Source organism: Manduca sexta, chromosome 13 (genome assembly GCF_014839805.1).
Source record: "Manduca sexta isolate Smith_Timp_Sample1 chromosome 13, JHU_Msex_v1.0, whole genome shotgun sequence".
Taxonomy (NCBI): domain Eukaryota; kingdom Metazoa; phylum Arthropoda; class Insecta; order Lepidoptera; family Sphingidae; genus Manduca; species Manduca sexta.
In genome coordinates this window covers 10,171,713-10,190,577 of record NC_051127.1, presented here as the reverse complement: position 1 = coordinate 10,190,577, position 18,865 = coordinate 10,171,713, and the positions used below count along the sequence as shown (strand labels likewise).

General features: G+C 35.7%; 4 protein-coding genes across 4 annotated transcripts; 1 reads left to right on the top strand and 3 right to left on the bottom strand.

Moving 5' to 3' along the window:
* Positions 1-162: 162 nt before the first annotated feature.
* On the bottom strand, positions 163-3,113 carry LOC115446931 (28S ribosomal protein S5, mitochondrial). The gene is made up of 7 exons (XM_030173778.2): positions 2,854-3,113; positions 2,469-2,688; positions 1,764-1,897; positions 1,496-1,590; positions 1,282-1,417; positions 741-940; positions 163-569 (listed from the first exon to the last, which is right to left on the bottom strand). The coding sequence occupies exons 1-7, from the start codon at positions 2,990-2,992 to the stop codon at positions 210-212; spliced, it is 1,284 nt and encodes a 427-aa protein (XP_030029638.1). The 5' UTR covers positions 2,993-3,113; the 3' UTR covers positions 163-209.
* A 379-nt stretch (positions 3,114-3,492) lies between these two features.
* LOC115446919 (zinc finger protein-like 1) lies at positions 3,493-6,105 on the top strand. Its single transcript, XM_030173760.2, has 6 exons — positions 3,493-3,758; positions 3,853-3,964; positions 4,225-4,418; positions 4,633-4,861; positions 5,307-5,430; positions 5,690-6,105. Exons 1-6 carry the CDS (start codon positions 3,657-3,659, stop codon positions 5,871-5,873), a joined length of 945 nt encoding a protein of 314 aa, XP_030029620.2. The 5' UTR covers positions 3,493-3,656; the 3' UTR covers positions 5,874-6,105.
* Positions 5,876-8,206, bottom strand: LOC115446918 (tubulin--tyrosine ligase-like protein 12). Its single transcript, XM_030173759.2, has one exon. It carries the CDS (start codon positions 8,103-8,105, stop codon positions 6,276-6,278), a length of 1,830 nt encoding a protein of 609 aa, XP_030029619.2. The 5' UTR covers positions 8,106-8,206; the 3' UTR covers positions 5,876-6,275.
* Positions 8,207-10,045: 1,839 nt separating this feature from the next.
* LOC115446925 lies at positions 10,046-18,699 on the bottom strand. Its single transcript, XM_030173771.2, has 13 exons — positions 18,416-18,699; positions 17,498-17,655; positions 16,574-16,733; positions 14,398-14,527; positions 13,715-14,001; positions 13,320-13,438; positions 12,868-12,993; positions 12,367-12,580; positions 12,146-12,251; positions 11,731-12,016; positions 11,417-11,516; positions 11,235-11,327; positions 10,046-11,158 (listed from the first exon to the last, which is right to left on the bottom strand). Exons 1-13 carry the CDS (start codon positions 18,603-18,605, stop codon positions 10,512-10,514), a joined length of 2,616 nt encoding a protein of 871 aa, XP_030029631.2. The 5' UTR covers positions 18,606-18,699; the 3' UTR covers positions 10,046-10,511.
* Positions 18,700-18,865: the final 166 nt, after the last annotated feature.

The following is an 18,865-nucleotide window of genomic DNA, read 5'->3' as shown; positions in this document are numbered from 1 at the left end:
CTTCGTTGACCTTTGCATATTCCCGCCATAATTCCTTTGGCGAAAATGTATGGAACAAATGCTCAAGGCCATTTACTTAGATCAGATCTTAATATTAGATAAATAATTGCTATATATTCGGCCATACTTATGAAACTTACATATTAGGATTAAAATAAAAAGGAGTAAATAACTATGGTTTATTGCTAAGCTCTAATATCATTACAAGTTTACGCCTCTGCTTGTTCAACATTTTCTTCAGGATACTTATCGGTGAGGAAGCTCTTGACCTCGCCATACTCCACCTTCAAGTTTTGACGGATTTTCTCGTGGTTCCTGAACTTTTCATATTTCTTCAAGTATATTCGGTAATGAGGCATTGTCTCGTAAAAGCGGGGCCATTTCTTTTTCTTCAGAATCACTTTATCATTCATAACGTATTGGACAAAGTCGAGCGTCTCGTCATGTTTTATTTCCTCCTTCGTTCTGACCTCTTTAGGACTGGCTACCACTTTTGGATAATATTCATTCTCAGCTCGATACTCCACTAGATGTAACTTCTTTTCCTCAGCCAGTTGTTGATGAGTTCTCTGTAAATTAATAATTCAGTTACTTGAAATCATATTGACTTAAGACACATAATTATATTATAATAATAGTCTCATTTAATTCTATGGCACTTAAAATATTTTTGAACAATGTATTCAATTATCAATCCCTTAGTCTTATTGTTCTATCAATAGCAATGTTTATTTTCATACCTGTTGCAAAAGTCCAATGAAAAACGCCTTTACAATGTGCTGCAGATTGTTTGAGCCTTCCACTTTCGCCCTTAAATCCTTGATACCAATTGCTTGACATATTTCTTTAATAGCTCTGTGGCACTTAAGACCATAACCTTCATTCTTCTTTTGAACAAATATTTTTGTTTTACCAAAAGCTGTGTAGAAATCGTGGAAAACTGAAAACAAGATAACATAAAATAAATGTTAATTACAATAGTATAAAACATACACCCTCACTGCAAACAGATTTTTTTTATGGGATGGTCTTAGCAAAAATCATTATATTTAGTAAAAAAAGAGGTAATTTAGTTAAAAAATAATAATAATAATCTTTCAATATGCAAATCAGCAAACATACAAGTGGGTACCTAATGGTATGCAGTGATCTCTATTCATTAAAACCAATAATACAAAAGGTGTAATTATGAACCCACCTTTGAGAAAAAAAAAAGGGAGGTTGGAGTAACATAAAACTGTATTACAAGCCAATATTATATAATTTAAATACTGCACCTACTTGTATGCCCTCCATAAATATCAAAATGCATAAGTTTCTGCCCGGCTCGGTTTTTAGCTTTCCTCAAAGCCGCTGGTGCCTCTTTAGCTTTTCCTAAACCAAATCCAGCTAATCCTTGACCGTTTCCTGTTACAACCTGTAAATATAATTAAAAAATAAATACATGACAAACATACATATATTTACATATTTAAAGGTATAAAGTAATATTTACCATGGCCTGATAATTTCTGGTACGACCAAGACTCCCCTTCATAATCAATAATGATCTTAGTTGAAGAACTTTGGTATCAAAACCAATAAATTCATCTGAAACAATAAACTAGCTATGTGAATATTCTGTGCATAATGACAAAATTTTAAACTTCAATACTTCATAATATGTTGAAAGTGAGAAATTTATAAAAAGTTGGAATCAAGACCATCAGTTTCTCAACAACTTACTTATTAAAAAGTTTTTACCATTACAAGGTTGTACTTACCATCTGCAACTGGATCAGGTGCTCCAATACTTCTTCCAGGCATTCGCGATCCTGACCAACCTCTCTCAATGGGATTCAACTTCAGACGACGGAATCTCGTCATTGAATCTCTTATCTTGATCAACTTTTCCATCCTGCAAATAAACCACATTACTCAAATGGATGCTAATTGCTACTATTTGAAATATGCAAGTATATTGTCGTTTCCACTATGAAACTAATGACAATAATGGGTGAAATAAATCACAATGCAATGTTCTTCATAGTAATTGATTGTGTTGCAATAGTTTATTGAACAGTTGTGATGATAAAGAAGAATGAATAGGACCAAAATTTTAATTGTGTACCCAACATACAGATGTCACTAAGGGTCCCAGATTTGAATGAGAAGAGAAGAGAAGAGAGCAGTTATTAATGAGAAGAATAAAGTTCTTTTGATATATCTGTAATGTACTATAGGTGTTACCAGCTTTCAATTCAAGGGGAAACAAATCTCAAACTTTGATCCAGGGGCGGGCATAGTGGTAATTTTTATATTGGTAATCCCATTACCTGAACTCAAGTATATACAAGAGTATGTACTTGTATTGAATCTAGAGGCGGCAGCTGCCTCGCCGAGCTCCTTCCTGGCGAAGCCTTTGTAATTAAAAAATAAGTGTCTATTCTTGATACTTTCCAAGTCCCAATTTACAGTATTAAATTTACCTATCTGGGTCATCAGGCAGCCTTTGTTGTTTCAGCAGCTCCCTGCCTCTGATGACGGGCGCAGACAAACCGGGCCACAGCATATTAATTTTGCCCACACCAATAACTTGGCCTCTGTTCAAATCCCTTATCCGTATCCGCCCGGCTCCCTTACCACGACCCTTCTTTGCACCGGCATTACTTACTGATGTCACGGATTTCCATAATTTTTCTGCAGGTACTGAAAATCCACATAGTAAAAGGCTTTAAAGTATAGGTATGTACCTAATCAACTTCCAATTAGTTATGTCACTATGTATACAATTACAGTAATAATAACTAGAGTACGGGTAAAGACGGGACTGACAACTGTATAGAAATATTAGTAAGGTATGTAATTACTCACATTTATTGAAGAATGTTACACAGGCAATAGGTGTAGTGCTGAAGTTGGTTTTGAGGTTAGGAGTTATGTTGTTTTGTTTTAAAATAATATTTAATGGCCTCGCTATAACGCCCCCGAGAGATAATAATTTTGTTGTCATTATGATATCAACAACAGAGTTTAAACTCTGTTTCTATGTACAATTCTAATTTTATTTTACATCTGCTGTTTATTATTATCTCCCAATCGTTCACAACAGCTCACAGATTATAAAAGGGATAGATCATAGAATGGGCCTAAAAAAAGCAAAAACGTCATTCGTTCTTAAAGCAGGGTTTATACAGGCGGTTTTTTCAGATCTGAATCCAGCAACTGAATACAAAACTGTAAAACAGTTGCTTACCTCATACCACTGATGATGCCACCCTTTATTCCGAAGTTTTGCTATTTTCCAGCTCATTCCAACTCGACGTTATAAAAAAAGCTAAACTAGATAAGACAAACAATTTTGCTTTTCCAAAGTAGCCAATTAGCATTCACAAATTCAACCCGTACTATCTAAATAATTACAAATTGTATACGTCATAAATATGTATTTTATCCGAATTTAGTTTTCATAAAAACTTGAACGCATTGCTATTAACTTTTTTTACATTTATTGACATTATTTTTGACAGTTGATGTACGTGGCCGACGAAATAGAAATATCTTCCACTGCCGATATTATTTGCGTTTACTTTTCTAATGCAATTCTAATTGACTTTATACTATTCTTGATGATTAATAGAATTTAAGCCTTAAAATCAAGTATACCGAAGATCGCCATGGGTTTGTGTAAATGTCCAAAGAGACGTGTTACAAATCAGTTTTGTTTCGAACACAGAGTTAATGTTTGTGAATATTGTATGGTCACGAATCACCCCAAGGTGTGTAGTTCTTTTACTTATTGATATATTATAATAGGTATGGATTAAGGCGATTCCTTTATTAACTAAAATTCTAATCATGTTTTGTTTTTAGTGCATCATACAATCTTATTTGCAATGGTTGCAAGACAGCGACTACAACCCCATATGTGAAATTTGCACAAAACCACTGAGTGAAGGCGAATGTATTCGGCTCACTTGTTATCGTAAGTTTCTATGTATATTTTTGGTTTGGTTTACTTAGGTTGTCTAAAATTATAAATGTTTAGACAATAATATATTCTTAACACACTGTTTCCGGTATATTACTATCAAGTGAAATTACTTATTTAAAAGCAAGCATCAATATCCATTTTTTATTATAACATAAATAAGCTAATTTATTCTAAAAAATTAGACTTGCCTTAAGTACTTTTACCACAAAAATACTCATGAGACCACTATTAACTTTATATCTAAATTTCAGATGTATTCCACTGGGCTTGTGCAGAGTCCAGGTATAGATCCCTGCCCAGGACAACAGCTCCTGCAGGGTATCAATGTCCATCATGTGCGACTCCTGTGTTTCCACCACCAAATCTGGTATCACCAGTGGCCGATGTCCTGAAGGAGAAGCTGGCTGGTGTGAATTGGGCAAGGGCTGGATTGGGCCTACCATTGGTTTGTTAATTAAAATGTACAGTCTATAGAAAATGCTATCCTTAATCAATTTATTTGTTAGGAATAAAAATTACAACTATGTATTTAAAATTATGATGCACTGATGGCAATTAAGTAGGTAGACAATATGTTATAAATGGTACAATGTGTATGCATATATGTATAATTTAATAGAACTTTATATCATTAACATAATTAAGTAAATATTCTTTAGCTTTCAGAGGACCAAGACCTAAAGGGTGCAGCTAGCAGACGCAGCCAGTCTCCAATGGATCCCACATCGTATTACACTATGGACAGTCACCGCGGGACTCCTGTCGGTGCAAGTGATGACGAGTCAAGCAGTCGACCCTCAAATGCAACACCACATTCCATTGTTCAGATTCCAGATGACCCTGTTAATGTTTTTGACAATACCGTTAAGAGGAATGATGGCTTGCAAGGTAGTTGTCATGAATTCTTTGCTAAATAATCACATAGTCAACAAAACTTACAATTATATATTCCAAGATTTATGGTACACATATTGCAACTACATTCTGCTAACAATGTTTTCATCCCATAATGTGATAGGGAAGCCTGGTTAAAAGCGCACATTTTTATTAAATATTTTGATTTGATAAACACTAAAACCAAGAACAAATTATGATGGCAATTGACCAATAATGCAATAAGTCATAATTAATATTTTAATACAGTTGGGTTTGCCTTATGTAACATTACTCCTGAAGGGTGTGGCTCTGTTATACAACAGTTCCTGACAAAATCTTTTTTCTGTCTGATCCTAAGTTTTTACTGATAACTACTCAGTAGTCAGTGATAAATAGGTATTTGGATATTAGAAATAAAGCAACAAGAATGGAAATAAAGTAAATATTTAATTTTCAGGTGGTCAAGCATCAAGAAAGAATTTAAAGTCAACTGATCACTCTAAAGAAACAGTAAACTACGACCATGACGAGAATAAGTACAAACAAAAGTCGACATTTGCTTGGATCAGCAGATGGTGGAAGTATGTATTTTATCAAATTATAATCTAGATTAATTTCGTTATCACAAAATAAATCATTCATACACTAAAATTTTACTATTTTTCGGATTTTAGATTCGCATAAACATAAGGAATCATCATTCCTACACTGTTTATAGACTGGTATTATCATCAAGTGTAAAACATATAGCTATAAAGAAATTATTTTGAAATCATTTCAACATACATTTTGAAATCCATCTTTGAATATATTATTTATAATTATTTATTTTTTGTACAGAAACACTCTCCCATCTTCCCGTGTGCGAAGGGCCGGAGGTATCTACAGGCGCTACTGGATCTTGCTTCTAGTTCTTCTTATTGTAATTATGTTACTGTTGCTACTAAGCCATCGAGAAATGAGTGAAGAGAGCCCATTCGCGTATGTCGAGGATGATGACCGAAGGATTCTCCAAAAAAACTGATGTTTAAATAATTTATAATTATTATATATTTAAATCAAGCAATTTTTAAAGTGATAAAATATAAAATAGTATGTGAATATGCTTACTTTAATGCTCTATAACACCTTAATTAAATGTTTCAATTAAAAACCATAATATATTTATATAAATTACAACATTGTACAATGTAAGCTAGCTTATAAATATAAAGGCAGACTTCATAAGGCTCGATTACACATTGAGACAAGAACCACAGCGCAGTTTTACTAAGCTAATATTTCTGTGCCCATTTTCCCTCATAGTGAGAAACATCATAAATCAAATCAATTCTAGCGATTCTCTTCTTGACTAACAAATTAATAGCACCCATTATACTGGGCCCATGCAAACTGCATTGTCATAGCAAATCAGCAGTGTGGAGTTTTACAACACTTTAGTGCATGTGTTAACTTCTTTATCTAAAAACATAAGACTAAATATATCATTATAGAATTCAGGATAATATTCACAAGCTCGTGCACAATCTGGCATCCAGTTTATTTCCAATAGTTTTGGTTGCACAATAGTTTCATTGTTTTTTGTTTCCCAACTCAACATTGAATCAACTGCATATAATGCTCTAGATTGAGGGCTCTTTGCGATGCCACATGGAGGCTCCTTTGAAGTAGCAGCTGTGAACATTTCTGCTAACATCTTGAATATTGCCTTTTCCACTTCAGCCCAGTTATAATTACCATATTGATTGGCCCATGCTTCCTTGAAATCGCTGCACATCATTCTGTACAAAGGGACACCATCAGTATAATTCATTACAGTAAAATGTTTCTCATAATCTTCAAAATTATCAAGAGAAAAAGGTACATTAGCAAACCTAAGGAAGAAGTTATTGTACACATATACCTCAGTTGGATCAACAGATTTCAATATAATTACATAACGAATATCAAACTTGACACGCCCAATATCTGCTCTATCAAATAAAACAGGATTTTCAATATACTTCTGTGCAATCTTTGGACCACTTAAGGGGAGGCGGCATAGGAAATCTAAATTTTGGGTAATGTATGTATCTAGACCTCTAGCAAGGTTATACGGCTTGCAAATCCAATGATTATCTAACCCCGATTTTTTTCTTTGCATGTAATATGCCACTAGTTTAGGGAGCTCAGTCTTTAAGTTAAAAGTTGTGGGGAACCAAGATGGATAAGATTCCGTTTGGCCATCACTTTTATGACTAGGACACCTTCTTGCAATGATAGCTAACAAATCTTTAATAGTAATAACATATTCATATGGAAATTGGTTAACAAACTTATGAGGTGTCTTACTAAGCTCTTTGTAATCTTTAAAATGATTAATATACCACAAAACATCAGCATTATTCTCATTATGAACAATTTGGAATTCTGGAGCAGTCAGGAATTCATTAATATACCTATATTCTGAAAATACTTTTAGCTTAGTTGGTGCAGCTTTCTCTTTAAGTAAATCTAAATCTGGAAGCGTCTCTGCAATGTGACCTTCTAGGAAATAGTTAGCATCTGGTTCTTGCTGTGAATCTCCATTGAAATGCTCATAATACTTCCAAGGTATCAGCATGGCTTCTCTTTGAAGGGAATCAGGATACTGGCCTTCCACAAAATTTCTTGTAATTGGCTCCCCTTCCTCAACATTTTCAATTGGAAATAGTAATGTATAGGTCATCTGGTCAGGCACATTTATAAAAGGCACGGCACGAAAATTAGGGTTGTCAGAATGTGTAATTCCTGAACCTAGTTCATCTAAAACGTACCAAACAGGGACCCTGTCTTCGACGGAAAATTCATTGCCCCCTATGGCGTAGGTGTTGGCATACTTCCAAACGCATTGAGACACCTTATCGATCTTTTCTTCAGTGGAATCGGCGGTGATTTGCATCAAATTGCACATTCTATCAATCAATCCTGGCAAGTTTCTGAGACTGTTTCTGATGCTGTTCGCTTTGAATGTCCACGCGTGATCAATGAGATAAATGTGACTGGGGTCAGATCGGTCAATGTCCCGTATAGCAATGACACTCCAGAGAGGATCGTAAGGCAGCTTCTCTGTATCTTCATAGTCAATTTGAACCAATTGAAATGAATAACCCGAGTCGAATATTTGGTCACTCAACTTCTTACATAGTGACGGCCAGAAGTGTTCCGGGACTGCAGATAAAATTAATTGGGGCTTATGCAACGCTACGAAACTATTGTAACTCGACACCCCGTCCATCTTCTACGTTTGGGACTAGGAAAAGGAATAAAAAGAAGCAGAGCTTAGGTTATTTTATATTGAGCCGGTAGCTGTCAAATTGACAACTTAACTTTTTAATCAATACATGTGTGTCTAAAATTCGGATACGCATTCCTCGAGTAACATAAACTCAAACAGAATTATAATGTATGGATAAACTAAAGATGCGTTTTATTACTGCTTCGTTTAAAAGTTGTACCATTCCGTAACAAAATCGTTGCTAAAGTTTTCCAAACAGTGCGCAGACCTTAGGAGATTTATATCATTATTACATTATAAAGATAATTGGATGTTTGTTAGAAGTCAACTCAGAAACTGAACGTTTTTGGATGAAATTATGGCACTCAAATAGACCGTGTCCGGGTTACATAGGTTATTTTTATCCCGGTTATTTGCTTCTAATAGAAATAATACGATTTGTTTTATATATGACACTAGAGTTGAGTATGAAATTACATGGCGCTATAAATAGGTTAAGGACGAGCAGGCGAAGCAGCCAGCAACACAAGTTGTGGCACAATTATAATTTAAAACTTATTTATTCATAGACTCAAGTAGATGACCTAAGCAAACATATTAACTCCCGACATAAATCCCGAAATAATTCACTAGAATATTTCTGTTGGTAAGATTATATAAGTGGCGACAAAAAAAGATGCATCCGTGTCAATGTATTTATTACAGCATGGTTACACTAACAACAGTTTACAGGAAACATTGATGATCGATCCATCCTTAAATCTTACCTGTTATCATAATAGATCACATAATACACTTTTTATTAATATCAACTATACAATAAGCATTTTTATGTATTATACGTGTGGCAACAAATACATGGAATATGATTTAATCATCCATTACTAACATGCGAATGGGGCTGTTTTGCAGCTGTAGGTCCATAATTAATTTTATCATCGTACTAGCTTTTGCTCGCGGCTCCGCCCGCGTTATAAAGTTTTTCAGGCTAAAGTTTTCCGTTATAAAAATAGTAGTTTCCCGGGAGCCTATGTTCTTCCCAGGGTCTCAAACTGTCTCCATACCAAATGTCATCTTAATACGTTAGGTAGTTTTTGAGTTTAACACGTTAAGGCAGACAGATGCAGCGGGGGACTTTGTTATATTATTTAGAACTTTTAAGTGAAACAATCCCGTCATACATCATTGTTGCATAACTTTAACCGTTTACGCAGCGCAGGCAACGGAAGCTCTCAAAACTCATAATTTTCCTCGTTTTTGCAACATGTTTCATTACTGCTCCGCGCCTATTGGTTATAGCATGATGATATATAGCCTATAGCACTCCAGGAACAAAGGGCTATCCAACACAAAAAGATTTTTTCAGTTCAAACCGGTAGTTCCTGAGATTAGCCATTATTGCTCCGCTCCTATTGGTCATAGCGTGATGATATATAACTTTGAGCACTCCACAAAGGGCTATTCAACACAAAAATATTTTTTCAGTTCGAATCGGTAGTTCCTGAGATTAGCCATTACTGCTCCGCTCCTATTGAATATAGCGTGATGATATATAGCCTATAGCTCTCCACGAACAAAGGGCTATCCAACGCAAAAAGAATTTTTCAGTTTGTCCGGTAGTTCCTGAGATTAGCCATTACTGCCCCGCTCCTATTGGGTATAGCGTGATGATATATAGCCTATAGCACTCCACGAATAAAGGGCTATCCAACGCAAAAATAATTTTTCAGTTTGGACAGGTAGTTCCTGAGATTAGCCATTACTGCCCCGCTCCTATTGGGTATAGCGTGATGATATATAGCCTATAGCACTCCACGAACAAAGGGCTATCCAACGCAAAAAGAATTTTTCAGTTTGGACCGGTAGTTCCTGAGATTAGCGCGTTCAAACAAACAAACAAACAAACTCTTCAGCTTTATATAATAGTATAGAAGTATAGATATGCCATTTTTCTAGTATAATACACAACATAAAGTAGCGTGCGATGTGTTTATCAACACCCTATAGCTAACAATAATCAATGATACATGGCACTATATCAATGTTGCCGGATGCATCTGAAGACAGATTGCACCAACTATAGTTGGATTTAACTAAGCCTGGTCAGTCGGTCAGCGCGACATTCACGGCAAATCAGGAATAATCGCTTGGTATAACTGTTACAAGTCACACCAACTAGCTTCAATTTCCTAATAATAACAGAACACTGAAAGAGTACAGCAATGCTACTAACTTCATTACATTCAATTCCCCTTACATCGAATTACCAAGCATTAAATAAACGCGATTATTTGACACTGCACTCAATAGGCATTCTTAGTAAAGATACCAGTCGTGAACAGTCGCCATATTCAGTACATCGACTGTCTAATAGAAAAACAATTCAAATATCTATCTATGATCAGTTCAGTTGGAATCTGAATCCATGTGATTTCTGTAGTTGCGACGTGCTTTTTTCACTCGCTGTCGGAACTTCATGGCCTGATAGTCGGGGTCGTCGGACACGTCGTCGGGTGGGAGATTGTTGCGTGTGCTGCTGCCGACGACGGTGCCCACGCCGCTGTCCGGAGTGCCCATGTCTTGCGCCGGCCACAGACTGCTTTCAGTACTGCAGCTGCTTTCCAACTCACTCTCATTCGTTTCATTCATAAGCCTGGCCACGGTCCTATTATACCCGACTTTTGGTGACAACCGTTCGGCTATGGAGGTGGAAGCACGCTCTGTGGATTCTTTAGGTGGTGGAGATTCGCTAGAATCTGATCTATGCAGGCTAAGTCGTCCGTTACGTCGCACTCGACGCAAGTTCCTCAGGCGAGTCTCTGGCGGTGGCGTGGAGTTGCTCTCTGATTCTGGCGGTTCGACGCGAAGAGATTCCCCCAGCGAGTCGCGAGATCCGTTGATGGGTGTTGGAATTATACTAACGAGATTTGTAGGAATGTTTTGGTTGCCGTTCTGATTTCTGGGTGATATAGGCCGACTGCCGATCGATTGGTCATCGTCGGAATCCACTTCTGCTATCCTGAAGAGCGCAGATGTGTTTTGGCCTCTGTATCCTGGTAATTAAAAATGTCTGTATAAGTATTTAATTACGTATTACTTTAGAGAGTAATATAATATAAAACATCATACCTGTACTTGTACTAGGGAGTGCTAAATTATCCTCGAAGTTATCAAAATTGGAAAAATTGTTATTATCACTACTGTCTTGAGCTATCGTGGCGCCTGGAAAAAGAAATATGCACATATATTACAATCTCTCGATTCTCCTCAGAATGACATCAAGCCAAAATAACGATGACAGTAACATTTACCATTGCTCCTTAAATTCATAACTTTCCTATAGCTATTGACTTTATTTTTCCTCTTGGCTGTCCTTGTAGGGTTTAACCTTCTACGCAGAGGGCGAATCATCTGTAATCAATATTCTATTATTAGCTTCATTATCTCCATTTCTTCATATACTAAAGACATTTAACAGTTTCAAAGATTAATTCTAGTTGGATTAACAAGTTAGGAACTACTGGAGTATTTAATTACACGGGGATTGCATTTTGATTATATTTTTTGATAAATCAGTATATATGAATGTTTTTAAAAACAATTTAAACACATGATAGTTCCTAACCCTTCCAGAATTTCTGTATAAACAATGCGCGGGTTCATCGGAGTCTGTGCGTTCGCTGGAGGGAGCGGAGATGCGCGCGTGGTGCGGGCGCGTGTGCGGCGCGTGGTGCGGCGCGAGGTGCGGCGAGTGAAGCGCATGCGCGGCGCGAGCGGCTCGGGGCGCGGGTCGGCGCGGGCCGCGGGATCGCCGCGCGGGGGCGCGCTTGCCCTTGGCGCTGCCGGTGGAGCCGGTGGGCGCTGGACACTTGCCTGACTTGCTGTGTGATGTGCGGGATTGTTTGCTACGCCTGTAACACAAAATATTATTATTTAACTTTGCAAATAGTAACAGTAGTAAAAAAATTCAAGTCTTTTTTACTCAAAAATGCTCTAATATTTTATATTGTTACGTCTGGTAAAATTATCTAAATTATTACCGAACAGAACCTCGTTTCTGAGATCGTGTATTTTTCGTATATCTTGAAGCCACCAAACGCGCTAACCTGTTGTTGCACCTCTGTGTGCGGGAGCCGTTTGGATTTGCTGAAAAAAAATATATTTTAGAACAATTCTTATTAAACGCATGTGACAAATATTTATCAGCATAATGACAAATGGCATCACAAGAGTTTCCTATATTTATTTTAAAAAGTCTCACATCTCTTGGCGGGCAGCGGGAGGAAGTCTGCCAGTATGTGGTCGTTGTCGGAGGAGTCTGAGTTATTGTCGTGGGCCGTGCCGGAGGAGGAGCCGTCCAGCGAGTCGGTCTCCTCGGCGAGGCACTCCAGCTCGCGCTGCACGAGCGAGTCGAAGAACGCCATCATGCGCGGGTCCTCCGACGTCGACTGCTCTGCGTAGTTGTGCGATATGTACTGCACACAAAAATATACAGTTATGCACTGATCAATAACATTCCTAACATTCTAATGATATGAATGTGTCAAAACATAGCCGTTGACATTTATATAACTGCAACGCATGTTTCGCGACTACATGTTTATATTTTAAATTTTTTACTAAGAAAAATTATAATTTCATTAACTTATCATATCAATAACTGTTATCATAGTCATATATTACACAGGTACTGCTGTCAAGTATTAATTTTAGCCTTTAATAAGTATATATACTTAATTAAGTATATGTAAGAGCCAGTTACCTGCCCGCTGTGGTGTACGAGCGACACGTAGTCCTCGTGGCTGTATATCTCGCGCGGGTTGTCGGAGCCCTGCGCCTCCTCGAGCAAGGCGCCGCGCATCTGAGGGTACTCTAATGCAGACCACACCTGAAATAGCACAACATATTAAATTAAATCCAACATATCATTAAGTAATATATATGGCAAATGTGAAGGTGTTTGTATGTTTGTTACAAGTAAATGCATAAACCACTGAACGAATTTTGATGAAATCAGCCACACAGACAGACAGAATAAGTTTACTGGGAAAGAACAAAATGGGAATATATTTATAACCGATTTCAAAAAAAGGAGGAAGTTATCAACTCGTCAATTTTCCTGTTACTGATTCAGTAACAGGAAACTGTTACTGTTGTTTTTGTTTCGGGTTTTTGAAAAAAGAATTTCACATGGGCAAAATACAATTGACATACCTTGATGATTTTTTCGACTCCCGACGAAGCGATGAGACAGTAGTGCGGATTGTAACGCACTTGGTTCACGATCGATCTGTGCCCGTACAGCACTATGTGCGGCGGTTCTACCACCATGTCTGTTAAACACATAGTACGTCAAAATAGAATAATAAATACCTACCATGGTGAAATTCTACATACTCAAAGTGCTATTATACGTACGTGAACCAAAATATGGGTTAAAATATCTAGGGAAAGATGTTAAGGACCGATAATATTTAAAAACTTAATTTTACTTTAACTTCACTTTAGTTTGGTTCCATTATTTAAGCAATTCGAGACAATTCTTCTGAATCTCATATATTTATTTTTTGTAATAAAAATCTCTTAGTGTACATATGTTTTATTCTTACCATAACCACCTCCAGTATCAGGCACTTTCCACATATACAAATTGAAATCATCAGATCCGGACAGCACGAACTGATCGCGTTCGCCTGCGAATGAGCAACTCTTCATGGTGCACGAATTGTAATAGTCCTGGTGGTAGAACTCGGCGACTGGCTCGGCCGAGTGCACGGCGTACAGTACTGGCGCGAGTCGACGCCGCAGGGCAAGTATATGCGTGCCGGTCGAGTTGAACCGCACACTCATGCTGTTTTGAGATGTGCCGTTGTTGCCCGCGTACCGTAAGACCGGGCTAAAATGTACGAAATAATACGTCACATTATATGATTACACTTGAAAATTACGTTCGGTTGTGACCTATGATTGTCTTTTTTTTTATTCACGATTATTAAATCCTGTCAAAGCGCAGTTAGAAATTTAATAAACTCAATGAAAGTGGACTTACGGAGCGACATGGTCGTAAAATGACAACCAAGCTTAGCCTTAATTGGGGGGACGAGCTGCGTATCAAATAGCGGAACCTCGCCCCCCCTAACACCCCGACATGAAAAACAACTGTATAAGTTATCATAAGTTACTATTGTAATTTAACAGATAAAAAATTTGTGAAATAATATAAGACCAATTGTACAATCTTTAGAAGAAAAAAAGCTTAGACTTAAGTAAAGATTTAAAAAAAATTACTCACTGTTTCGGCGATCGCAAGTCCCATAGAGCGACACCATCGCGCGCGTTCGCGGACACTAGCATGCCCACTTGCTGCGGGTGGAACATCACTCCGTGGAACGCCTTTCTGCTGCGCGATATCACTAATGATTCTGAATGCAGACAAAAAAATAGGACGATATTTTCAATACACAATAATGGCTTGACAAAATTCCAATAATTAAATCGCATTACGTATTTTAACTAAATTTACTGAGAATTGTTAGTACTGTCCATAAAACTTCAGTATACCTACGTTTCTGTTTCCATTAGGTTTTTAAGAATATCTTAACAAAATCGATACTATTTATTATCTTAAAACTTTTGGGAACTACAGAGGATGCAACAGTGCAATTTCAAAACCTCAAACAATCAACACGGATATTTAAATTTATAAAAAATTGTTTGGTCAAAAGTCTACAGGCTACATGATATCAAATGCCAAATATAGGCTTCGATTAAACATTTCCAGATGTTCTGGTGGTAGCGGTCCGCGCCCAAATAATTTTTAAGATTTTCACAAGGTCATTGGTCATCCTTGCAGGTGGACGTTCAACGCTGTCCCTAAACTAAATAAGTAATAAAACTATAAAAAAAATTCAAAATTTCAAATCGCATTTACACTTTTGTCTCCATATCAACAAACGTTTTTACTTCACTAAAATAAACTTCAGAGTTAAGAGTGATTAATTTAATTTAGATAAAGAAGAACAGTTTTGAATTTTCTATTTGTTCTACTACTTTTGTAGCTGACTGTACTTATGATAAGACCTTGTTCGTGACGGTTGTAACCTAGTTTTCGACTGCAAAAACATGATTTATATATCGCAAACCAATATCCCAATTTATTTGTTTATGATGTTTTCATAAAATTAAAGTGGTTTATACAAGAGTTTTTGGAAAACATTGGAATTTTATAATCCAATTTTTACTATGATGTTTTTTAATGAGAATAATAGTTCAGTTATTGGTAACGGCGTATTCCAAATTTTAATATTATGGTAGATTTCTTTTAGTAATATGTCCACAAGAGAGTTTGCAAACAAAGCACCAGTTTTAATATTATAAAATGGAAAACAAGCAGGCAACGATGTCGCAATATTGAGTCACATTATATTCCTGGGCATTAGTTGCGGAATACCTGGCAATGGGAACATTTTAAAGTATTAGTAGTTTGTAGTTAAACCCCATTTTAAAATAAACACTTAAATTTCAATAAGTATACTAATTGATAAATAATGTCGATATCTTTTTACGATAACAGATAGTGGAAGTTCTAAAAGGTATATGTTATCTATACTTCTATTTGTACTATTATATAAAACTGAAGAGCTTGTTTGTTTGCTAGAACGCGGTAATCTCAAGAACTACTGGTTCGAATTGAATAATAATTTTAATGATGCATAGCCCATTTATCGAGGAAGGCTATCGGATATGCCAATATACCAATAGGAGACGAGCATCAACAAAAAATGTTACAAAAACGGGGAAAATTCATTCCTATTGAGAGCTTCTGTTGCGTGCATAAAAGGTTTAAGTTATGCAACAATCATGTATGACGGAATTGTTCCTCTTAAAATGTTCTAAAAAATACATTATAGAACAAAGTCGCCCGCCGCATCTGTCTGCCTGTCGGAACGCGATAAACTCACAATCTACCCAACGGATTTCGATTAAATTTAGTATGGAGATAGTTTGAGACCCTGGGAAGGACATAGACTACTTTCCATCACGGGAAAGTATATAGCGGGACTTTTATCCCGGAAGATTCTTTCACGCGGATGAAGCCGCGACCAAAAGATATCAGTAATAAGTGTTAGTTACTAACCTAACCCACTTCACCACAGATTGCAACGTCACTAACCGCGATCATTGAATGATTGCCGCTTGATTGGTATCAATTGCAAAATATTTTGTTACGAATGAAACTATTGTATAATGAACACCATTAACTTTCCAGGGTTGGAATCCCTGGTTTGACAATACTATGTTGATTTTTGTTCCATGGTTTATCCAGGGCTTCATGGGACTTTACATAATTTTAAAAATCATTTTATCTGATATCATTGATATGTATCTCATCCAATCTCTAGTAATAACCAGTCAATTAAAATTCGCAATTAACATATACGTATATTTATATATTTACTGTTACATACCATGAACTGACTGCCTTGTGTCAAACAACAACAACCGCCCATCATTACCGGCAGTTGTGACGACACGTTCATTGAACGGATCAATGCTGAGACTGCACACAGCTCTTTGATGCTGCAACACTTCCAGGGGACATTTGCTTTCTAGATCATGGACGATTACCTATAGAGCAGAGAATGTTTATAAATCTAATGTGTCAATTAAAGTCTATTAAGTTTAAGTGGCATGCATGCAAATTAAATATGCAATACTTCTACATGTAGGGTATTTATTGCCATAAGGTACAACAAAAGAACTACATATTATAACATTAAATGTGATAAAACAATAAGGTACAGTATCTGACATGTGTACTGCTTAATAGGTACAGTATCTGATATGTACACAGCATTTACCACTGACATGTTTAATTAAAAACTAAAACATAATATTAAGGAGGTAGAAATTAATATGAACTACTTATAAAATATTAAATCATTGAGTAATGATTATATAATTATTTGTCTTTATACAACTATTGTAAACAATATCAAACAATTGGCAACAGGATAAATTATAGCTTATACAATATTAACTTATTACAAATTAATTCAAATTGTCACATCGAAAATCTAGCACTTTAAATATTTTAACAGAATCATTAAATATATTGACATCCACTTTAGTGCCAATTTTATTATATAGAGCACACATTTTAGTAATTGGAGCATTTAGATCTAGGTTAGTTCTTTAAGAGATTTTAAAAATACTAGTGATGGGGCATCTAGGTTTGTATGAAACTGCTTGACTGATTTTCTCTAGCAGTTTATTTTATTATTAAATTGAACAGGAATGACCAGAAGCTTTTGACAAATATACAAACTGTCCAAATTAATTGTCAAGTGTTTTACTGTATTAGGTAATCAATAAATAATGAGGCATCTTACAATATCATCATTCCCTCCAGAATATACTTTCTGGTTGTCGCTGGTGACTCCCAAACAAAATATGTTTGATTGATGCACTGCTTTCAGTGCTTCTGGTTTCCCACGGTCCAACATGGCTAGGCCAAACTGCCATAGCATGACTCTTCTGTCATCACCACCTATTAAGGTATAGAAGAAGATTTTCAACAAATTTAATTGTTATTGTTCTTGGTAAAACACTTGATGGTAAATTCTTTCAATGCTCAGGCAAAAAGGATTTTCTATATTTAATATATATAGCATATACTTAAGTTTAATTAGTCTTCTTATGCTGTAATAGTTAAAATGTTGATGTCATTCAAATAGAATACATTTAAACGAAAATATCTTTATAGAAATTGTGTAATTTTTTTAAAAAGTTACTTCATAAAAGTAGAATTTGAATATCAAATACTATAATTTTAGACATGTTAAAAGTTATTGTAGTGTATTTCAATATTGAAATTATGGTATATTTTATTCACCAGTGTTTCCTTTTTGTGAATTGAGTCATCTTATAACAACCTCTTGTATCAGAATTATAAGGTTTCTAATTTATTTTTAGACCAAGTTATAAAAACACTGAGTGGGTTTGATTATGTAGAGATAATGTTATTTATAAAATAAATTGAGGAATTTACTGTGAAAAAAGCAATCCTTTATCATTAGAGACATACCATTTAATTAAATGCATGAGAATTAAATAATTATTGAACAGTGAAAACTGTAAATAAATATACAAAATACCTACATTGAGTAAGTATCTATAGTGCATTCAGTACATACAAGTCTTGAAGTCTTATCTATTTCTTCACGACTACTATTTATATTAGTATTCGAACATTCCGTTAAACTGTGGTTTATTTAAGCCCGTCATGAATAATAAGATATGAAAATTACCTGATACGAGCAGTTCGCCATTGCTAGAAAACTCAATAGCATTTACACATCCAAAATGGCACACAAGATCCTTTCGATATAAATTCTTTGCGGCATTGAGACGGTTGTAAAACAACTCGGATTTTATGTCCAGCAAAAGTCCAAATTGCCTTTTATCGATGTAAGGTACAGGATTTGCAATATTCGCCATATTTAAAACAAAACCACCATTTTCTGACCACTGAAACAAAACTTCTTTTGCGTTGTCAAGTGCCCTTTCGATCAGCTGTATTTTATTTTTAAAAACGATTCGTTCCTTTCCTTCCACAAACAGAGTCGATCGATCTAAATAACATACAGATATTTATTTCAGCATTATAATCCTATTTATACAGTGTGTTAATGAAAAAGTCAAATTGAAATATAGTTTTTGCTCTAATTTTTAATATCGTGCTACTTCTTAGTGTTATA

Bases quoted from the DNA above. Each gene is read 5' to 3' on its own strand.
- LOC115446931 (XM_030173778.2), bottom strand. From the start codon at position 2,992: ATGACAACAAAATTATTATCTCTCGGGGGCGTTATAGCGAGGCCATTA. The intron at 1,898-2,468 runs GTAAATTTAATA...GTTTATTTGCAG, and splicing joins CTGCCTGATGACCCAGATAG to GATGGAAAAGTTGATCAAGA. The intron at 570-740 runs GTATGAAAATAA...ATTAATTTACAG, and splicing joins TCATTGGACTTTTGCAACAG to AGAACTCATCAACAACTGGC.
- LOC115446919 (XM_030173760.2), top strand. From the start codon at position 3,657: ATGGGTTTGTGTAAATGTCCAAAGAGACGTGTTACAAATCAGTTTTGT. The intron at 3,759-3,852 runs GTGTGTAGTTCT...TTTTGTTTTTAG, and splicing joins TGGTCACGAATCACCCCAAG to TGCATCATACAATCTTATTT. The intron at 4,862-5,306 runs GTAGTTGTCATG...TTTAATTTTCAG, and splicing joins GAGGAATGATGGCTTGCAAG to GTGGTCAAGCATCAAGAAAG.
- LOC115446925 (XM_030173771.2), bottom strand. From the start codon at position 18,605: ATGGCGAATATTGCAAATCCTGTACCTTACATCGATAAAAGGCAATTT. The intron at 13,439-13,714 runs GTAAGAATAAAA...TGTGTTTAACAG, and splicing joins TGATACTGGAGGTGGTTATG to ACATGGTGGTAGAACCGCCG. The intron at 11,328-11,416 runs GTAAATGTTACT...TTCTTTTTCCAG, and splicing joins TATGAATTTAAGGAGCAATG to GCGCCACGATAGCTCAAGAC.
- LOC115446918 (XM_030173759.2), bottom strand. From the start codon at position 8,105: ATGGACGGGGTGTCGAGTTACAATAGTTTCGTAGCGTTGCATAAGCCC.